At 48.4% G+C, this 20,028-nt stretch overlaps 2 protein-coding genes across 2 annotated transcripts; both read right to left on the bottom strand.

The window, feature by feature from the left end:
• Window positions 1–407: 407 nt before the first annotated feature.
• On the bottom strand, window positions 408–3,328 carry shbg (sex hormone-binding globulin). Its single transcript, XM_030119756.1, has 8 exons — window positions 3,200–3,328; window positions 2,945–3,042; window positions 2,685–2,874; window positions 2,445–2,606; window positions 2,186–2,342; window positions 1,134–1,270; window positions 742–946; window positions 408–661 (listed from the first exon to the last, which is right to left on the bottom strand). Exons 1-8 carry the CDS (start codon window positions 3,278–3,280, stop codon window positions 537–539), a joined length of 1,155 nt encoding a protein of 384 aa, XP_029975616.1. The 5' UTR covers window positions 3,281–3,328; the 3' UTR covers window positions 408–536.
• Window positions 3,329–6,720: 3,392 nt separating this feature from the next.
• On the bottom strand, window positions 6,721–19,785 carry zbtb4 (zinc finger and BTB domain containing 4). Its single transcript, XM_030119568.1, has 2 exons — window positions 19,704–19,785; window positions 6,721–14,198 (listed from the first exon to the last, which is right to left on the bottom strand). The coding sequence occupies exon 2, from the start codon at window positions 14,180–14,182 to the stop codon at window positions 8,684–8,686; it is 5,499 nt and encodes a 1,832-aa protein (XP_029975428.1). The 5' UTR covers window positions 14,183–14,198; window positions 19,704–19,785; the 3' UTR covers window positions 6,721–8,683.
• Between the last annotated feature and the right edge of the window lie 243 nt (window positions 19,786–20,028).

The raw sequence follows: 20,028 nt of genomic DNA, 5'->3' as shown, positions 1-20,028 counted from the left end.
TGAGCCAATAAAAATGTTGAAATAGATCAACCATGTGTAATAAACACAAGAATATAATATGAGTCAAATTTATGATGATCAGAAATGAATTTTATAAATACTTCCTCCATATCTTCACATTTCATTGTGTTGTATTTGTTAGACCTCAAAGTAATTTGCTGTGAGATTATACCTTTATTGAACCGCTAGAGGGAGCAAAATCACTTCCCATCACCTTCACTTATTTTCTGCAACTACTTTTCCCTCAAAGGGACTCAGGGTTTCACAACGTCAGGCCACAAAACCACTCACAGAGCTAGTTTCAAAAATGGTGTTTAATGAGTGAATATCTGGATGGACAAAATGAGTGACATGAAAACTGTGGTGTACCTTTATGCTTATCACTGTGTTGATATACTCAGCAGGAGAAAATACACACTCGGTGAAACAGTTTGGCATTAATAATTGCCAAATTGTAATATAAATTGGCTCTATGAGAAATGGAATAATTGCGTCTGCTGAAAATAGTCAATAATCGTGTATGCATGTTGTATTTTCTATGCAGGGCAGCTATGAGAGGAGACTGACATGTGTTTATGGGCTAAATCCAGGTCTAGATCCTTCCCCTGGACCTGGATGCTCTTCAGACAGCCGGACAGGAACTGAGAGCCCTCACTTTCACCTGAAAGATCAAGTTTTACAGTTACACGAGAGTTGGCCACAGACCCAATGTTTTTGGGACTGAAACACTTCATATCTCACCCAGAAGACCCCCGATGGCCAGAAGACCGTCTCTCCACGTTGTCCCATAGGCAGGATGGCTCGCTGGAATCGCACTGGCAGTAGTGCTTGAAAGCTCATCTTCTATCGCCTTAAGTGTCAGTGAGTCTTTTTCAATTGTAATCTCCAGCTCAATGTACATGCTACTGACACTCAGTTCATAACCCCCATAGGTGAGAGTGATTTCCTGGACATTTTAAAGGGAGACAGAGAACATTTAATTAATTCATAATGTAATATTCCTTTTCCTTGGTTGTTTTTGAATTAGTCCTTAAACTATTTTTATCATCATTATCTGTGTTATTATCAACTGAACAAATCTCGTAAACCAATACTGACTTTTTTTTTTTTTTTTTGTATTTTAACGTGCACACCTTTGTGTTATTGTTGACTACTGATGTGAACATCATCTCCTGTCCGGGGGCTTTGATGCTCAGAATGGTCCCATCCATCTGATTGAACTCGCCCTTTAATTTAATCTTGATCTCATCGTCCTCCGCGATGGAGAAAACTGCAACGGGACACAAATGAGTCATTTCTCCTTCAGAATTCAGAGGTGAACTGTTTTAAAGCGGGTAATGAATGAGTGATGCGAAATGCTGTGAGCTTCAGGCCCCTGTGTAACTTTAATTGACTCTGGAGTTGCAGCTGTCAATCATCCTGTTAAAGCCCCGCCTCCAGAGGGCCTCGCCACGTGGGGGGAAAGCCACGCATGAATTCAGGTATGTGCAAAACAATGAAATAATGTTTTCTCATCAACATTTAATCAAGCTTTGCATTTAAGAACTGAGTTAACTGGTGCTGACTAAGGGATACATTATTTGGACAATTTCCAGATGATTAATGTGTAAATTACCATTCATTGCCATTTATTTACAAGCCAATTAGTTCAATTTAGATAATCCTCCTTTGGTTGGAACCATAAAAACAAAGATGGATTTATTATTTTGTGTGTCTGATGGTTATGAGTTAATAGGGAATCATCAGAAGAAGCTGTGGGGACATATTGATGCGACTATCTGAAGTAAACTGCATGAAGTGAGATGGAAACTGCGTTAGTGGAAATTTGAGCTTGGTTTCGGTCGACTGTACATGGATTTAAAGCCGATGAAAGATGAAAACATGCATGCACTGTTCACTGTGTTTACTGCAGTCTGCGCCGGTTAGAGTTCATCGCCATATTAATTAGAAATAGATGGTCAATGTCCTGTTATGGCAGGCGGACAGCTGTTTGAAAGCCAGCTGTTACACCATTTTACTTCAGTGAGAAACATTTTGCGCTCATCGCCGAGCTCCCATGCAGCGTCCAGCTCTCAGTGAAAAACATGCAGATGGTGAACATTGAATGAAAGTCAGGATGGAAATAAATATTGCTCCTGGAGCCTTTTTTTGTTGTTCAGATCTTAACGTTGCACATTATTCCCACCTGAAGTGTTGAAAACAGCGAACCCGGTGCCTGGGAAGTAGCTGCCAGGCTGGATGTCCTGATAGCAGGGCCACAGCCGATCGGCCTCCGTCTCCCAGGGGATGCTGAGGTTCAGCCAGACGCCGTCCCGCACACAGCCGTCCATCTGAGGCTCATACTGCGACAGAGGAAGCAACGAGGCATTTATGACAACGAACTGGATAAAACAGACGGCATCCAGAGACACAGTTAGTTAAGAAAGTGGATAAAGACTCTGTACTTCAACGATCAGCTTGTCCTTATTGATCAGGATGCCGCCCAGTGCCAGGCGGAGGTCTCCTTGAATGATCTCCTCTGGATGCTCGTTCTGCATGCCCACCACCAGCCTGTCAGAGCCGTCCACCTCCAGGATCACAAACTTCCCCTGGTTGCTCACCTCCAGCTTGACGAGACGAAAGAAAGAAATGGTGAAATATTGAGCCGAATATGGTGAGAAACATCCAGACGCCGTTGAGCCTACTGTGTGCCATTTGCCGTCGTTGAGCTTGGGGCCTCCCGTCACGCTGATCAGCATGCCCAGCTGGTTGATCTGCATCAGAGCGACGCCGTCTTTCAGCGACAGAACAAACCAGTCCTCCCCTCTCTTGGTGTCTCCGTAGAAGATCGTACCTTCGGGGTCGAACGTCCGAAGCTGGAAGGACGACTTGATGCTGTGCGGAGAGCGAAGTGACATGAATTTTTCTCCTCTCCGCAGATTTCCACCCCTCATTGCTGATGTACCTGACTATATCGGTGAAGTTGATTTTGGTGTGGGTCAGCGGTCTCCAGATGTCTCTCTCCTGGCCGAGGTAAAAAGTAGAACTGCCCGATACTTTATTCTAGGAAAAAGTAGTTTGTTCATCTTTAATCAGTAATTGATGGTTTGCATGCTCATGGAAGTAAAGCTGCGTGATGAACGGTTTTGGACGAAGGGGCAGCGCCGAGTCTCACATGTGAAGCAGCGTTAGATCAAACAGAAGACATCCGTTAACGTACCTTGTCCGATTCGGCTGGGCGCCCCAAAAGGCTCAGGGCGAGCAGCAGTCCTCCTGCCAGAGCTTTCCAGAACGCGGCCATCCTTCGAGCGCCGTCAGCCCCCCAGGCAGGTCGTCTCCGCAGAGCCTCGGGTGGTGTCTGGACTCCGGGGCGGCGGGGCGAGCAGCGGGTAGACAGTGGAGCAGAGTTTGTGTGCAGAGTGGGTGTCTGCTGGCGCGCCGTCGTCCGGGTCCAGAGGACAAAATGAAAAATTGGCATGGCCAGAGCGGGTTATTGATCCTCGGGACAAAGAGCTTCATGGCCGCGCGGCTGTTTGACGGATGGGGTGTTTTTGTGAACGTGTAGGCAGGTGTAAGTAAAATCAGCAGGTAAAAAGAAAAACAACATGTATTTCTTTGGGCCTGCTATGAAATTAGTGATGATTAGAAGAGCAGGAGGCCAGACGGTGTCAGCGATGATCCTCTGGTCTGCATTTCCACTGTGATTCACGGAGCTCAGATCCCACCGCAGGCCAGGTGAGCGACCTTAATCAACCCACTGATGTGTTTACCTATTACACAGGAACCTTGATTCACCACTGCTGTCCGTGACTCAGTGTGTGTGTGTGTGTGTGTGTGTGTTAGTGTGTGTGTGTGTGTGCTCTTCAGCGAAAGAGAAGAGCGAGCGATGAGAACTATGCTCCCAGTCACAGAACTTGTTTTTTTTTTTTTCTTCTTCGTCTTTTCGCTGGCTGGCTTTCCCCTGATACAATCTGATTCCAGGAAAGCCGAAATAACCAAGAGATACGAGGAAATGCGCGACACACACACACACACACACACACACACGTGCGCGCGCGCGGACACACAAACTACAATCTGTTATTCCATCGAAACCAAACCATGTTACGGTAATTACAGCGCATTTGGAGACGATGGGGAAATTGATGGCCGGGTTCCATTTATTCATTTCAAGGTTCTGCCTCATGGCCTCTGTGTGTTTGTGTGGGTTTTGGCGGCGTGGGCAGATCACCCAACGCACAAAACACACAGTCATGAGGCTCTTGGTTCTGGTCCAGAAGCCTTTCATAACCTCCGATCCGCAAATCAATTTCAAGAACAAACTGTATGCTAATGAAATTCTGAAGGATCTAGAAAATATAAAAAAAGAAAGTGTAAATACAGAAACAGAACGAGCTGACCCCGAGCTCAAATTTGGACCAACGAATCGGCGCCATAAACGATAGGAATCAGGGAAAGCATGTGATATAAAGTGAGTGGAAGAGTGAATTAAAGAAAACTGAGAAAAGACCGAGAAAAAACAAGTTAAGTGTGACCCAGAAAGACCTAAACTAACTGCGAGTTACCAAAAAAGAAGATGAGTGTGAGACATCAAACCGTCAAGATGTGGCGTAAAACGTAGAAATGAAGTGTAAATGATAATAAGAACATGTGGAAAAAGAAAAATTATAGGACAGCAAAGAATCATCACAAGTTGATGCTATGAGTTTGTAAACGTCACAGAAATAGAGAAATAAAATAGAACTAATTTTTAAGAAGCAATACAAGGAAAGCCTGCCAATGCAAACAGAATTATCATCATTATTCTGCTAAAGTCATTAATTTGAATTGTGAAAAGTCCCACGGAGTTAAACAGAACATTTAAAGAGACGACATAAGATCACTTTAATAAACTCCTCCTCCACCCGCTTCAATGATCGTTACAGGAACTTTAGATAAATCCTGTTAATGTTGAGGGTTTCAAAAGAAAAGCGGTTTGGGAGCAGAGTCTAACCGGAGCGTCTTCCCGCTGAAGCCACTGGATGTCAGTGTTGGGGAGGGTTTGAGTCGCCGCTGATGAGACGGTTACCGGCAAAATGCATGTCTTTGGACTGTGGCAGGAAACCAGAAAACCAGGAGAAAACCATCAAAGAAAGGAAGGCTGAGCTCAGACTGAGAGTGCTGGTTAGGTTGGTGACCTGCGTTGCCCTAAAATGACTTTTGTATCTCTGACGTGATCTGGCAGTTTGCTTCAGAACATTGGAGAATAAAACACTAAAAGGTGCATTTGAGACGTTGTTTTAAAAATAAAGGAAAAAAAATCAAGACCAAACGTGTGCTGATCTCATTGGGTCATCAGGTTAATACTTTATTTTGTTTGATTGCAGCAAAGAGATAGGAAGGGAGACAGTAACAAGGGGTAGGAGGAGAGACGAGAAGAATGTCGGGAAGAGGAGACTACAGACTTTGGGAGAGCTGTGGCTACAAGCCTTTGTATCAAATCTAAAGACAAAGTCATCAGGCAACATTAAAACATCTTTTAAAAATAACATTAACATATTTTGTGGGCTCTATATGGCACAGTATTACCCTAGACATGTACACGATACCAAAAAACAGTTTAGCCACACTCCTACGTCTATGAACAGCTTCATAGCAAACAAAGCCATGAAATCTATCTCCAACTCATACCGTCTTTTTCTCAAGAAAAATGTTCATCAGCTATTCAAATTTCTTATGCCATAACAAGGCACCTTAACAGTTGAAATCTGGCGGATCCACGTCTTACTATAGATAATTATTTTAAATATCAAAGCAGAGGCACATTCATTTAAACTAAAACATACAGTAAATAGTTGTATATTACCACCAGATTCCAGTCCAGTCACTACAATACGTCGAGTTGCATGCTTTTGGTCTGTATGATAACCATGATGGCGAACTATGGCATAAGAAATGGTCCAAAAAACACAAACATGTCCATCTACAGGAATGGCTTGAGATAGTGTATTGGAGACAGCAAGGCTTTTTTTACACTGAAACTAACCCACAGAAAAGTGTCAAAAAAAAAAAAAAAAAAAAAAAAACCGAAGGAATAACAAGTGGCCCGTACACTGCCGTGGGATTTGCTGCTTAGGCAGATTTATTTTGGTTTTTTTTTTTTTCTCGTATTCACGCCGTCACTCGCTCTCGAAACACGTACCCAAACACGCCAAAAAAAAAAAAAAAAAGAAAAAAAAAAGAAAAAGAAAAAAGGCTTGTAACCACACCCGAGAGGGAGGACGCATGTCTGCCCCTGCAGTCAGTCACGCTGCGTTTTAAACACTCCGGCCTGAACCAAAAACGGCGCCCCAGTACCATCACGCACACAGAAACACACATATTTCACTCGGAGAAGGTGCAGCGAGCGAGTCCACGCTCAAGGAGGGAGGGAGGGAGGGGGAAAACAGCTCTTAAACGTGGGATCTTATTGTGGCAGCAGGTTTTGAGGAATTCTTTCCCAAAAACAAACAAACAAACAAAAAAAGAAAGAGAGATCTATTATAACAGACTGAAATAATATTAACTGAGATATGGAAGATTTAAAAGGCCAGAAAATATAAAAATGAAACAAACAAAAAGCTGTGCACACAATGCCAGAATTGCTGAGGATATAAACGGTTAGGAAGCAAGTGTTGCTCATGCTTTGTGGATACAGAACCCAAGTTTACTGATGTGTTCCTAGGACTACTGTATATATGCATACCAGACGTTATACAGTTCTTTAACAGGTTATTTGTGTCAAAACAGAAACAAAACAAAACAAAAAAAAAACAACAAACAAACGAAAAAAAAAGGAACTGAAACCAACTCTACCATTAATGCAGCTGTACTTCATTAACCTCATGACTAAATTTACATTCATGTTTTAAAATATATTCCCCCCTTTTCCACTGAAGCCACGTCCGTCCGGTAAGAGGGCTAAACAACATAAACAACAACAGAGTCGAACAGAACAAACATGTAGAGATAACATCACACGTAACAAAAAGACCCCCGGGAGGGGCGTCTGGAGAGTTTCGGCCACCGCTTTGGCTGCAGAGCCCAGCCTTTTTCCCCCACCTCGTGGTAAGTGACGCAGGGCAGGAAGGGAAGGAGTTCAGACTTTTTCCAATCTCTCCTTGTTCAGGCGAGCACGACGACCTAGTTCGACCCCAGTGTCATTTTCTTGTGTGACCTTCTGATTCAGAGTCTGACAGTTTTGTGCCCATATGTATTTCTCTTCCTATCCAGAAATATGCAATACCCTGAATCCATTTTGCTTTTTTTTTTGTTTTGTTTTTTTTTTTTTCCTTCTTTGCTGTTGCTTGTCTTCCTCCTGGCTTAGGAAATGGAGCCTTTTCCTCTTCCAATCAAAGAGGAAAAAGCTACACAAAATGAAGGCTGACTGGCATTTTATAGATTTCTTTTCCTTTTTTTTTTTTCTCTTTTGAAGGAAATGAGATGAAAAAAAAACAGAAGTGCAATGTTCTACCAGCCTTTAATTCTTACCCAGTGGCCAGCTACATTTCCAAAGCAGCTACAAGTGTCCCCGTTAAGTGACCACTACTCGTCTATTTTGTGCACATAAGGTATACCCATGGTGAATGCTATACAGATCCTGCAGTGTCGTCAGGACACAAAGTCGCCGTTCCTGTTGAGACGTCGGAGCTCAGATGATCTGTCTTTGTCACAGACTCACGTCCAGCTATAGCTTTGACTCGTTAATGGTTTAACTATGAGGAATCCTGTCTAAAAGCACTTATGCACGTGGGCCTACCGTAGCCTTTCCCGGACTAGAGTAGGAATGCTGTGTGCGTCTAAAACGGAATGATCTAACCATCTCTTTCTCTTTCTCACACACACACGCACGCACGCTCACACACACACACACACACACACACACACACACACACACACGCACACGCTTTCGCTCAGACACAGTAATACCTGCTGCAGCCCAACCCTGCATGCACAAATCCCTACATATGTGTGCATGTACATGCTCATATATAACTTTCACAGACAGTTTAACAACAGGATGCACCTGCGTTCTCACTTGTTCATACAAAAATACACAAGGTTCCTTAAATGCTCCGTCTTCAACCGCGATGAATAAGGACTGGTCTGTCTTATCCCCTATCTTTGCCCATACAAGCTCTCCCTGAAGAGCGTTTATCCTCATTATGCGGTGACTATAAAGGGAAGTAGACTGAACTAATTTTTTCCACACAACACACACCCTGTTAGCAGTTCTTATTCTTATATTATAGACAATATAATGAGTCAGAGAGGAAGATTAATCAAGCTCTAGAACTACGACACATTACAGCCAGACAGGAGAGACATGGAGGTGACTGAGCAGGAGTAAAGATAGGGAGTGTGTATATATATGTATATATATATATATATATATATATATATATATATATATATATATATACATATATATATATATATATGTATATGTATATGTATATATATATATATATATATATATATATATATATATATACATATATATATACTCCCCCATTGCTTCCTTTCTTTGCTCCTTCTCCCTTCGCACCTCCTCCTGTAATGCTCTGATCGCTATTTGAATAAAAGAATGGCAAGGGTGCTGTGCGAGTGAACTCAATGACCCAGTGAGCACGCACCCCTCCCACTCCCAAGCCGTCCCCGCTGAAAAATATTCCTTAAAGCGCTTCTACGGTTTGCTGCTGCTGCTGTCTCGTTGCTTCTTGCCGCTGCCGCCGCTGCTGCTGCTGTACAGGCTGGGATTCGCCACAAGAGGGTGAGGAGCTGCACCCATGTAAGGCCCAGCAGTGGCTGCGTAGTTGAAGATGGCAGGGAGGAATGGCAGAGGCTCCACTTTGTCCCCCCCAGGTGCCATCATGTTCAAAGCCACGGGCAACGCTGCCAAGTTATATGGATAGGCCAGGAGCTGGGGCCCGTAAAGCAGCTGGTAGGGGTCCGGATAGAATGGCAGCTTGGCCAGGTCCCCGCCGTTAGGGACCATCACTTTTCCCAGCGGGCCAAAAGGAAGAGCTCCAGGTGGATAAGAGGACATGAGCAGGCTTTCCTCTTGCTTCTTACCAGTGCGGTAGCTGTCCGGCACAATGAGGGGTAGTGGGTAATCCTGGGAAGGGTACACCACGGGGGTGGCATCCCCTTGCTGGGAGTCTCTGGAAGAAACAGTCTCTGGATGGTCTGGCTCAGGTGGCTGCGGGACTCGGGGGAGGAGCAGAGCGTGGGCAGAGGGGCGGTCACCGGCACCAGCTGCTCCGGTGGGCAGCGTCAGCCGGTCCAGTCCTTGCGAACTTGAGTGAATCTGGCGATTGGCTTGAGCTAACAGACCAATATTTGACGGGGACTGGCAAGGGGACTTGGGAGTGTGCCTGTGTGCAGAGGGTCCATTCATAGTGGTTTGAGTGGGAATATGTTGGGGAGATGGCACTGGGCTTAAGGGCTCCTCTTTAGGGACCAACAGTGCAATTTGGTCCTCTGAGGTGTGAGCTACTCTACTAATCTGCTGGGCTCTTTCTATCTCAATGTCCCTCTCTTTCTCAAGTTCTCTCTGCCTCTCCATCTCCCTCTCCTTCTCTTTCTGCCTCTCTATCTCCCTCTCTCTGGCCAGTATCGACGACATGGTCAGGTCCTGTGCTTGTTCGGGAGAGGGACTCCTTGACAGTGCCGGGACTCTCAGGTCCTGGACCAGAGGAGCTTCCTTGTAACCTGCGTGCAGAAAGACGCCACTCCCACCGTGCCTGTCTCTGTCCATAATGACCCCATCCCGTTTCGCAAATCCCCCCTCGGAGCTGGGAGCTGTTGTCATGGAAACAGGAGGAGCAGCAGTGGTTATTCTGGTCTGTGATGTCATGGGCACATTTGGAGAGGTGTTGGCAGATGCCAGGATGTGCGCAGGGCTGGGTATTCTGTGGAGCTGGCCGTCGAGGTTCTTTCTGCTCGGAGTGCGATAGTCCAGGCATTCGGGTCCGTTCATCACAAGCACACTCTGGACATTAGAGGGTATTGCAGGCATGGATTCAAGTTTGTGGGGTGTAAGGTTAACTGGGCTTTCTGATGGCGGGTCTGCGGTTTTTGCCCCTGGCTCGGAAGGCTTTGTCGGTTCGCGTTCACGACTGGATTCTGACGTCTGATTTTCCTGTGGGAGCTCAAGGTGGTCGTCGCGCTGCTGGGATGTCGTACAGTCACTGCTACCGTGTGGCTCTGGTGATGAATAGCTGATAACTGAAACGGAGAGAGCACTTGGAGCGTGTCTTGTCTCAGTCTCTTGGTCTGTGCTGAGGGGGTTAACAAACGTCTCTGATGTTTTTGGCTCCGAGACTTTATCTTCTTTCTCTCTCTCTGGAGAACTGCTTAACTCATGGCGTCTGATATGGCGGGTTAGTGCTGAGGACGTCTTACACACCTTATGACACTGTGGACAGGTGTGTCGTGATAATGCTCTTCTACTTAGGCGACTTGGACTAGAATGACTCCCTCCCAAGCCTCCGAGCCCTGCTTTTTCTTCGTCATACTTCACAATTTCTGGCACAGATTTGCTTCTGGGCACTTCAACTTGTTCAACTTTAGGGGGTACTGAGGGTGTCTCAGCAGGCTTGGGGTGCTGCGTTCTCTGGTGGTCTTCCAACTTGTCTCTTGAGGGGAAAGTAGCGCGACAGAAGAGGCAAACAAACTCCAGCAGATGGCTTAGCTCATGCTTGTCTCGCTTCCTGGGGCTCGAAAACCAGCGGCCACATGTACCACACTCTGCTGCATTCCCATTAGTCCAAGGCCGCCTCTTCATTCCAGCCGGAGCTGCTGAGGTAGACAGAGAAGGCTTTGCAGAATAGAGGGGAGGGGTGGAAACCTCATTACGGGTCTCCTCGACTTGGTCCTCTGCATTTTTAGTTTTCTCTTTTACAGTGGTAGACAGACATTCTTTTTTAAATCCATCTCCCTTGTCTTTGTCAGTTATTGACGCTTTTTCTGCCTCCTCCGTCGTCCCGTTCTCCTCTTCGTCTTGTGATTTCTCCGTCTCTTTATTCACAAGGCATTTAAGTCTCTCTGTCCTCCTCTTCAGCCGGATGGATCGTTTGTACTTTAGTTTTCTTTGCCAGCTCTTCACTCTCTGTAGATGTGCTTGGGCCTTTCTCTTCGGCTTGTAGGAGTAGTAAGGTCGCCATAAATTATCCTCTGTGTCGTGGTCACTGTCTTGTTCACGCACCTCCTGACGGAAGTAATACTCCCTCACTTCGCTAGGGGATTTGGACTTTTTCCTGACCTCCTCCTCTTCCTCCTGCTCCTCTTCCTCCTCGTCCTCCTGCTCCTCCTCCTCTTCCTCCTCCTCCTCCTCCTCGTCACAGTTGTCTCTGTCCTTGTCCCCCTCTTCTTCCACGCTGACTCTGCTTTGAAGGCGATGCTTGTGGTGGTGGGAGTGAGAGTGGCGTTGCTCCCTGGCTTCCCGTACAGACGACGTTTCACTCCGTTTGGCTTTCGGAGGGGAGAGACTCTTGTCTCTCCTGAGGTCTGTCTCAGAGATGCTGCGTTTCACTATAGCCTCCTCTCCGATACGTACAGTAATCTGGCACAGTGGCCCTGCCTCTTTGACCTGTGACCCTACAGATGCTGACAGCTGCTTGGAATGGGATATGTCGCTCTTGCTGTGGGACTTGCGCGATTTGTAAAATAATCTGCCTGTCTCTGCATCCTCTCTGCCTCTTGAGCCCTCTTCTGCAGTATCTGAACTTTCTCTTGACCTCTTCTTGTGATTATCTGCACTATCTCTTTGCTTCTTGATTGGTTTCGGACTACCTTTGAGTGAAGTTTGACTGTTGCCGGTCTCGGGGGATGCACAACTCACTGGGCTCTTTTCACTGCCAGATGTAACTTGGTTGCTGTGCACAATGACAGAGGAGGACACTGCTGTTCCATGAACTATGACGGAGGGTTTTGTATGGCCATATGTTATCACAGAAGGCGTGTTTGTTCCTGTGCCCCGGCCAGTCTTGAGAGGTTTGGTTTTGCTGCTGTTGGACGTTTTGAAGCTGCCGCTGCCTCTCCCCTGTGCTGACTCCAGGGCCTCACTCTCGTGTTTTCTAACTTTGGGCACATCCATCTGGGGGAGGGGTGTTAGTGCAGAGAGGTCTCTGTGCTCGGCAGCCACAGAAACAGGGAAGCCGTCAGGGAAGGCATCTGGGTCAGGCTTTACACTTTGAGGGTGGGCCCCACCAATGAGGCTTTGTAGGTCCCCAGGGCCCAGAGCGCAGCCCAGGCCGGGCAGGCCGAGGGAAGATGTTTCAGTTGGCGTCAGCAGCAGGCCATTATGCAAACTGTCACTGTAGGTCTTGTAGGGTCTCTTCTGGGAGCGCATTGGGAGAAGGCGGTACAGTTTCAGGGCATTAGCTTTCTGTTTGTAGCCCCCGTTCGCTGTCTTTTCACTGGAGATGAGACTGGGGTTAATCCCGTGAATTGTCTTCTGGTGCGTTTTCAGATTGTAGTACGTGGCGAAAGCGTCCCAACAGAAGATGCACTGGTACCGGCGCTCTCCCGTGTGCCACACCTCGTGCTTGGTGCGGTACTCAGCCAGGGCAAAGACTTTGTCGCAGTAATGGCATGGATATTTGCGTCGCCATGAATGCACATTAGAGTGACGCTTCAGACTGGACAGGGTCATGTAGGACCGCTCGCACACGGAGCAGAAATAAATGACATTGCCGTCCACAACCTTCACAAAATGGTTCTCATCACCCGCTAGTAGATCTGTGCCTGCTGCATCATCACCTTGGATTCGTGCCAGGAGGCTTCGCGCTTTCTTCCCTGACCGCGCCTTGCTGATGTCTGTTTCCCCCACAATCACTCCCCCCTCCACTCTCACCTCGCCCTCCTCTAATGGTTCCTCCTTCGGCTGCACAGCGAGAGAAGGAGGGCGCAGGCTGCTGGAGTGTAGGCCCGGCACCCTGCAGGAGGCCTCGTGGGATTGCAGTCTCTTGCTGTGGATGAAGACTTTTCCACAGTAGCGGCAACAGAGGGCGCGGCTGCCACGGTGCAGCCGCATGTGAACCGTGAGGGAGGAGGCCGAGCTGAACAGGCGATGGCACACCCCGCATATCAGCTCCGGCTTGAGGCCGTCGGTGGGAGAGAAGGAGGACGAGTGGGGGGGTGCAGTGAGACCCTCGGAGGGGGGAGGGGGCGGCGGCGGTAACGGGGGCGGGAGATGGAGAGGGGGCGAATGTAGGCTCGGGCCAGGTGGACTTCCCGCTTTCCCAGCTGGTCTCCCCGACATTTTTTCCCTCCTCTCCACATCCCCACCTCTCTGATAGGCCGACGCACCCAGACTGAAGAGGATTTGAGCAGTCTGGGAGGGCGAGGCCGTGCCGTTGGCCACCCTGTGCCGCTCATCCCATCCGTCTCCGCCGTAGCAGCCCCCTAAAGAGACGCCAGAGGACCTCGGTGGCGACCTATGAAACTGAGTCTCTGAATTTAGTTTGGAGCACTTTAGAGGAGGCGGCGACTTTATGTCTTTCCTGATGAGTCCATGGACGCTCATGGGAGATGAGGAGGAGGAGGGCGAGGAGGACGGAGAACTGTCATGTCTCGGGGGCTTGAAAGGTCTGTGCTTTACATCCATGGTGGCGTCCAGTTTCCACAGTGACCCTTTGTCTGAGTTTTTAGCGGATGTTCGCCGTCGGTGTGGGGAAGAGGAGGACGAGGAAGAGCTGTGACAGTGGTTTGGAGAGGTCAAAGAGGTTGGGAGGGGAGCTGCACTGAGCGGGAAGCTTAGGGTGATTTTTGCATTCTTAGGTCCGTCACCTACATCCTCCAGCCTGTCCTCCATCGTGGCCTCTCCCCGGCCAAACTTTTTGCCTTTCATCTTGAATTGTCCAGCTTCACCCTCCTCCTCTTTAGACCGAGAGGCCACACCAGGACAGCGGGCAGGTTTATGCAGTCCCTCAGTCTTTGATCTGTGCAAATGGAACTGCGAGGAGGCTTGAAGTGGGCAGGGGGTGTTCAGCGCCACTGACGGCAGTGGTGGGGAAGACAAAGGTAACAAGCGCTGACTTTGGTGAAAAGCGGTGTCCTTATTCGCAGTACGTGTGGGGCTGCAGAGGGGAACTAGTCCGGGAGCCAGGCGTTGTTCGTTCAGACGTGACTGAATAAGGCCCACGTGGAGGGGGTCCCACACCTTCTCACCGGACACCATGACCGGCCCCCGAAATCTAGAAGAAAACCAGAAAGACGGTTTTAGCAACAAAATACAAACAGTCAGACCAGCAAAAGTAAATCTGCACCCAAATCCTTTGGAGAGGAAATCACGAATCTTATGGAAAACTTTCAAAAAATCACACATCACACACGTACGCACAAAAAAACAACCTAAATGCCCGACAAATGCTGAACTCTAACTGCCCAGCCAGGAATTGTGAGTGAAAGGAGGGAGAAGGCAGGGGGAAGGAATGAATCTGCGGCAGTGCTGGTTTGGATTTCAGCATGCCACAGCCAAGCTTTCAGACACACATTCCAGAGATCCATCTCTCTCGGCTGTGACACAACATTCCCGCTGCCTAATTGGAAGGCGTTTAGATTTAATCAAGATTCCCTCAGAATAGAGTGCTGACTTAGATCCGGGTCTGCGATGCACATAAAAATAATCACCCGCTCTCTTTGCCGTTGGAGCAACGGCCTTGTTAGCCGTTCCTGGCAGCGGCTGCTATTTGCCAGGCATGAGTCTAACCATTTATTTGGAAAAGCGGAGGGAAGGAAAGAGGAGAAGGGAGCGCGATTGCATGCTCGAACATCTACGAGGCCGGTTTTTCTCTGCATCTGGTGCAATCTCGGCTTAACTGGAGAAGATGAGCGACAGGCTATTCTCATTTTCATTCTAATTGGACCGCTACGGTTGCGGATGCGGAGCTGCTGCTATTCCCCAAACACGAGGAAGCCGCAGATCCACATACGGCCGCTTGCTGTTCTCACTTATGCAAAATGGGTCCTTCTGTTTAGGTCTGGCGAACCGGGGGAGAAGAGAGGGGACAGTTCAAGCCTGTAATGATGCGACAAGGAGAAAAATCCTCAGTCATGCTTTTTCGCCTTCGTTTTCAAGCAGCAAAGCAGCCAGGAAGGCAGGCCGCTGTAAAATTCCACAGGCAGCTCTGAACAGGCAGAAACTAGGTCAGCACTGTTATTGCAGAGGGAAGAGGAGGGAGAGAGAGAGAGAGAGAGAGAGAGAGAGAGAGAGCGAGAGAGAGAGAGAGAGAGACAGAGAGGGTGAGAGAAAGGGTGAGAGGATGAGGGAGAGTGGAAGGGTGACAGAGAAAGGGAGAGAGAAGCGGAGCGAGGGTAAGCGGTGGGGGTGTGCTGAAGCGGGAACAGTCGGACACACCGCGCCGTCACACAGACAGGCGCCCGGGAACTGACAACACAACGCACACACGAACTGTACATACACCCTCACATGCCTGCAGGCCAGACGGACGGGCATAAACAAAGTGGTTTAACGTGGACGGGCCCACTTGTAAACGATATTCAAAGGAAGAGGTGAATCAGAGTGCATCTCGGCCCGACGCCGGCCTACAGCTAGATTGACGTACGTTCAAAAGACAAAAAAGAAAAACAGAAGTGTCTGTCGTTCTTGCACCTAATGCAAAATGGAGGTACAGCATGCATGTGCATATTAAAGATCTATGTTCAAAACAGGATGGAGAGACGCTGAACTGTGCCGTGAGGCTTTAGATGTTCCATCCGTCTGCGCCGAGACGCGCCATTATTGCCGCTGATATCTGCTGAGCGATAGATGTCGGGCAGGAAATCCCTCACGGCAAGCGCCAGCCTGCTTACAAGTGGGCGGACGCGCCGAGAGACGTCGCTCGGGCTAAAAATTTCACCGTCTCATCTGATGCTCGCGCCGCGGACAGGAAAGTGCGTACGACGCCCCCTCGCTCCCTTTTCTTCGTCTGCCTGTGACGCACGCGGCCGCCGCGCAGAGCCAGAGCCGGCACGACGCGCAGTCTGACTGTCACAGGTGGCTTTCGGCGCGCTATAAATGTACCGAATGCACACGTCGGCTCGGCGGGGATGCGCGCAGCAAAACACGAGGCGTGCAAGAAACCGCTCGCTCCTCTGTCTTCACCTACCCAGAGGAGCAGGCGCGCACATCCACACACTCAAGGCGCACACAAATAAATGTGACCACGAGGAACCTAAAGCAAAAAATTCAAAATAAACAGCCTCACTGTTCCCAACACTTCGCTGCAACAAGATGCTCTGTGCAAATAAACATGCTGGTCGGCCCATGAAGTGTTCCTCTATTTACGCCTGTGGCAGTACTAAACCGCGCAGCAGGAGCAGGTGCTCAGCCGGTGCAGGACAAATTACTGACTTGATTCATGGAAACTTCATTAAACTTTTGTTGTTTTGTTTTTTTGGCTTTTTTAAACAAATGCAATGAATTTCATATGATGAGAGAGTCTCTTTAGAGGCAGGCAGAGTGAACAGTCATACTTTCAGTTTGCAGTGTTCAGGGTTGTTTTCTATGTCAAATATGAGAAAAATGAACCATTAACCGTTAATTCTGACATTTATAAACCAGTCCAACAAACAAAAACCAGCAGATTCACTTTCCTTTTTCACTTTTAAGAGCAGTCTTGCTGAAAATAGAAAAAAATATTTTTGTCTGCTTGAATTTTGCAACTCACTCAAAGTCATTAAAATCATTTGCGAGTAGCTTGTGAAAAATGTGGACGACTTCATGACAGTAAAAAAAACTATTATGCTGTAATTTTAAAGGGAAGTCACCAGCAGTCCCAGCATGGCTTCAGTGGCCTTGCATAACAGCATAAGGCAGGATGGCAGAGGAGTTTGGCTGATACATCAACTTGAACCAGACGTGAAGCAATCTGTTTATTCCTTACTGGTGCTTCTACTCCTCAACAAATAAACTGTTTGGATTCAATTCACTCATTCATTCAAACAAGTGTTTTGCCACCTCCTTCTATTTCAAAAGATTCTTTTTTTAAATCGACACGTTATTTTACTCACTACAAAGAGAAAGCTGAACCAAATAAATCTTCATAATTGAGGAATAAAAGTCTGGTTAAAGCAAATTAGACTCTGAATGCTGTTGCGTTTCTCTTAATGTGGTGTTCATTATACTGTAAATAGCTAACACTTGTACCTATGCCTCATTAAAAGGCTTTAAAGACTCCGGAGCGCTGCTGAAATGATTGAGCCACCTCTGTGGTTTCCGCGACTTTTTTTTTGCCATTTCTCACCACAGTTGTGGAGAAAAGTTGGATTTTAACCAACCAGAATCGCTGCTCGGGCTGAGCTCTGCCGTTGCAAGCGGTGTTAATATGACAGAAACCACTTCACTCTGAGCTCAAATTGGCAGTGAACATACCTGCGTTGTGCAAAGAAAGAAAGAAATAAAAGAAATCCCTCATTAAATATGGAACCGTTTCGGTGAGCTGATGGTGCCTTAAAGTGGATTTTTCATGCTTTTTAAATTTTCTGCCACGTCTGTATTGTTTATAATGTGCTAAATGTGGCCAGGGTGTCAAATATTGTGGTTTACTGCATGTTTATAGGACTCATTTGTATCACTTATATGCTATAATCACTTAGTTTATAAAATCCCACGTCAGCCCATGATGGATTTCCTCATATGGTCATCTGCCTCGGGCGCACCGGCAAAAGACAATGAGGCTGGTGTCAAATTACAATGCGCTTGATCTCGTGTTTTGGCAGGCTCAGCGCCATTGAAAGAGAGGTGGGGGGGGGGGGGGGGGACGGGAGGAAGCTGGCAGCCGAGCAGAAAGTTGTTTATAAGGGAGAGCGCAGAATCGTTTGGAGTCAGGAGCTAAAACGGCTCGTTTCGGGGAGCGAAGTGAGGGAGTAGGAAGTAAACAAGCCTTTTTACACTGTGATTTGGGAAAACCCGCTTAAGCGAGGTTCTGGAATATGTGGGGGAAAAAAAAAAACCTAATGAGCGGCCGCCCTGTGAAGCTGCCCCTGTCATTAATATCACAGCATTCAATAAGTCACGATAACACAGCGTTCAGCAGACTAATTGTTGACCACAGTGTTATTATTGCTAAAAGGATTTTCGGTGTCATTTTGTGTGTGTGTGTGTGTGTGTGTGTGTGTGTGTGTGTGTGTGTGTGTGTGTGTGTGTGTGTGCGTGAGGGAGGGAGGGAGGGCCAGCGAGCCGGAATGTGGGGGGCCTCGGTGTTCCAGCCGGTGAGCCAGCGGCGAGGAGCATGTGGGAAGAGGAAGGTATTGGTTGGGCTTTCTCCCCAGCGAGGGGCAGCCAGAGGGGCCCAGCCATCGGAGCAGCAGTTGGTCTGTAAAAGACGTGTGTGTGTGTGGGTGTGTGTGTGTGTGTGTGTGTGTGTGTGTGTGTGTGTGTGTGGGGTGGGGTGGGGGGGCATCGTTAGCAAGAGCAGCTACTGAACTCTCCACAACCCCCCGGCCGAGAGAGCGTGGTGGAGCCAGCCAGATGGGATGGGGTGGGGGGGGTGGGGGGGTGGGGGTGGGGGGGGTGGGGGTGGGGGGGGGTCGGTGTGGGTCGGGGAGTGGTTGTGGCGGCTGTGGTGGTGTGAGCGAGGGAGGTAGGCTGAACTTCAAACGCATCAATCCCGTGTTCACATTTTATGGTTTCCTTGTCTTTCAGATCCCTTCAGCGTGACTGACTGACTCTGTGTGTGTGTGTGTGTGTGTGTATGTGTGTGTGTGCCCCCACCCCGTGTGTAAACTGTTGTGTCGTGGTGTTTTCGAATGCCGCTCCACGCACCAGCAGGCCGGTCCGTGTCTAAGAAAAAAGAAAAAAAAAAAAAAAAAAAAAGACGCCACACTCTCCGTGCTCCGTTAGGTCTCATCCCGGCACGTAATTCCCATAATTCCGCTCCCCGCTACAGAATCACGGCAGGAAGCGGCGAGATCCGAAAAAAAAAAGCCCCCCCCCCCCCGGGGAGCGGTAGCAGCCACATCGATGACCTTTCCGAGGTAATTTCCCCCCAAATAATTTTCGATTTCACACAAAGTCCCTGCTGGAGTGGGTGTGAAGGCCCCGCCGGAGTCACTGCTTTCAGACGGCTCAGAGACGTTCAAACCTCGGACCGCTCGGCGCTCACCGCTAACTGCAAGTACAACTTTCAGAAAGAAAGTCTGTAAACAACAACCAGGCATGTCCAAAGATGAGGACAGTCCGTCTCAACGCTTTCAGAAAAAATGACAAAACTCACAAAAAAGGATCAAACCTGTGACCCATATATGACAGACCTGCCATAACCACAGAGGCCACACGCTACATTTCCTATTGTCTGACCTATGACCCCGGACCCCGTGGCGGCCGTGGATCATATTTTCCATACGTTGAAGCGTGGGGGGGGGTGGGGTGGGGGGGGGGGGGGGGGGGGGGGGGAATTGGCTTGGCGTCCACGGAGAGCAGGAATGTGGGAATAGCTGGCAGCCGACGGCGTGTTGTTTTGGAAAAAAAGCGTAAGGCTTAGAGGAAGCAGCAGCAACGAGCGAGCGAGCGAGCGAGCGACCGGACCGGGGGACACCAGCATGCCCTCTGCCGCTCTGCGAGACGCAACCTCCAGCAAGAAGAAGGGGGGGAAAAAAAAACACACACACACACACAGGATGGTAAAATGGAGGACAAACTGGGCGGCCCGAAACCAAAATAAGAGACGGAACCGGTTGATAGAACCGGGGATGTTTACCTCCGCCCGCGTCCAACTTTGTCCTCCCACCAAACACTTGCCCTCACGCTGTCAGTAAGTTCACGGGCGGGCGGTGGGAGGCTGCTGGCCCACCATGTTTGGACCCCTTCAAAACAAAAAATCCCACATCATGTTTTGAAACCCCGGCGATCGGACGGGCCCCGGCCGCCCGCCCGCCGAAATCTGCGGCGAATCGCAGACGCGAGGGAGGCTCCGACAAATTAAAAGTTTCATCACAATCTCAAAGCGAGTCATCGCTCTTGAAAAAGAAACTGCGTGGTGCGCCAGCGACAGAGAGAGAGAGGGGAGGATGAGGGAGACGAGG

This window comes from Salarias fasciatus, chromosome 3 (assembly GCF_902148845.1).
Source record: "Salarias fasciatus chromosome 3, fSalaFa1.1, whole genome shotgun sequence".
NCBI lineage: Eukaryota > Metazoa > Chordata > Actinopteri > Blenniiformes > Blenniidae > Salarias > Salarias fasciatus.
This window is presented reverse-complemented; position numbering and strand designations above follow the sequence as displayed.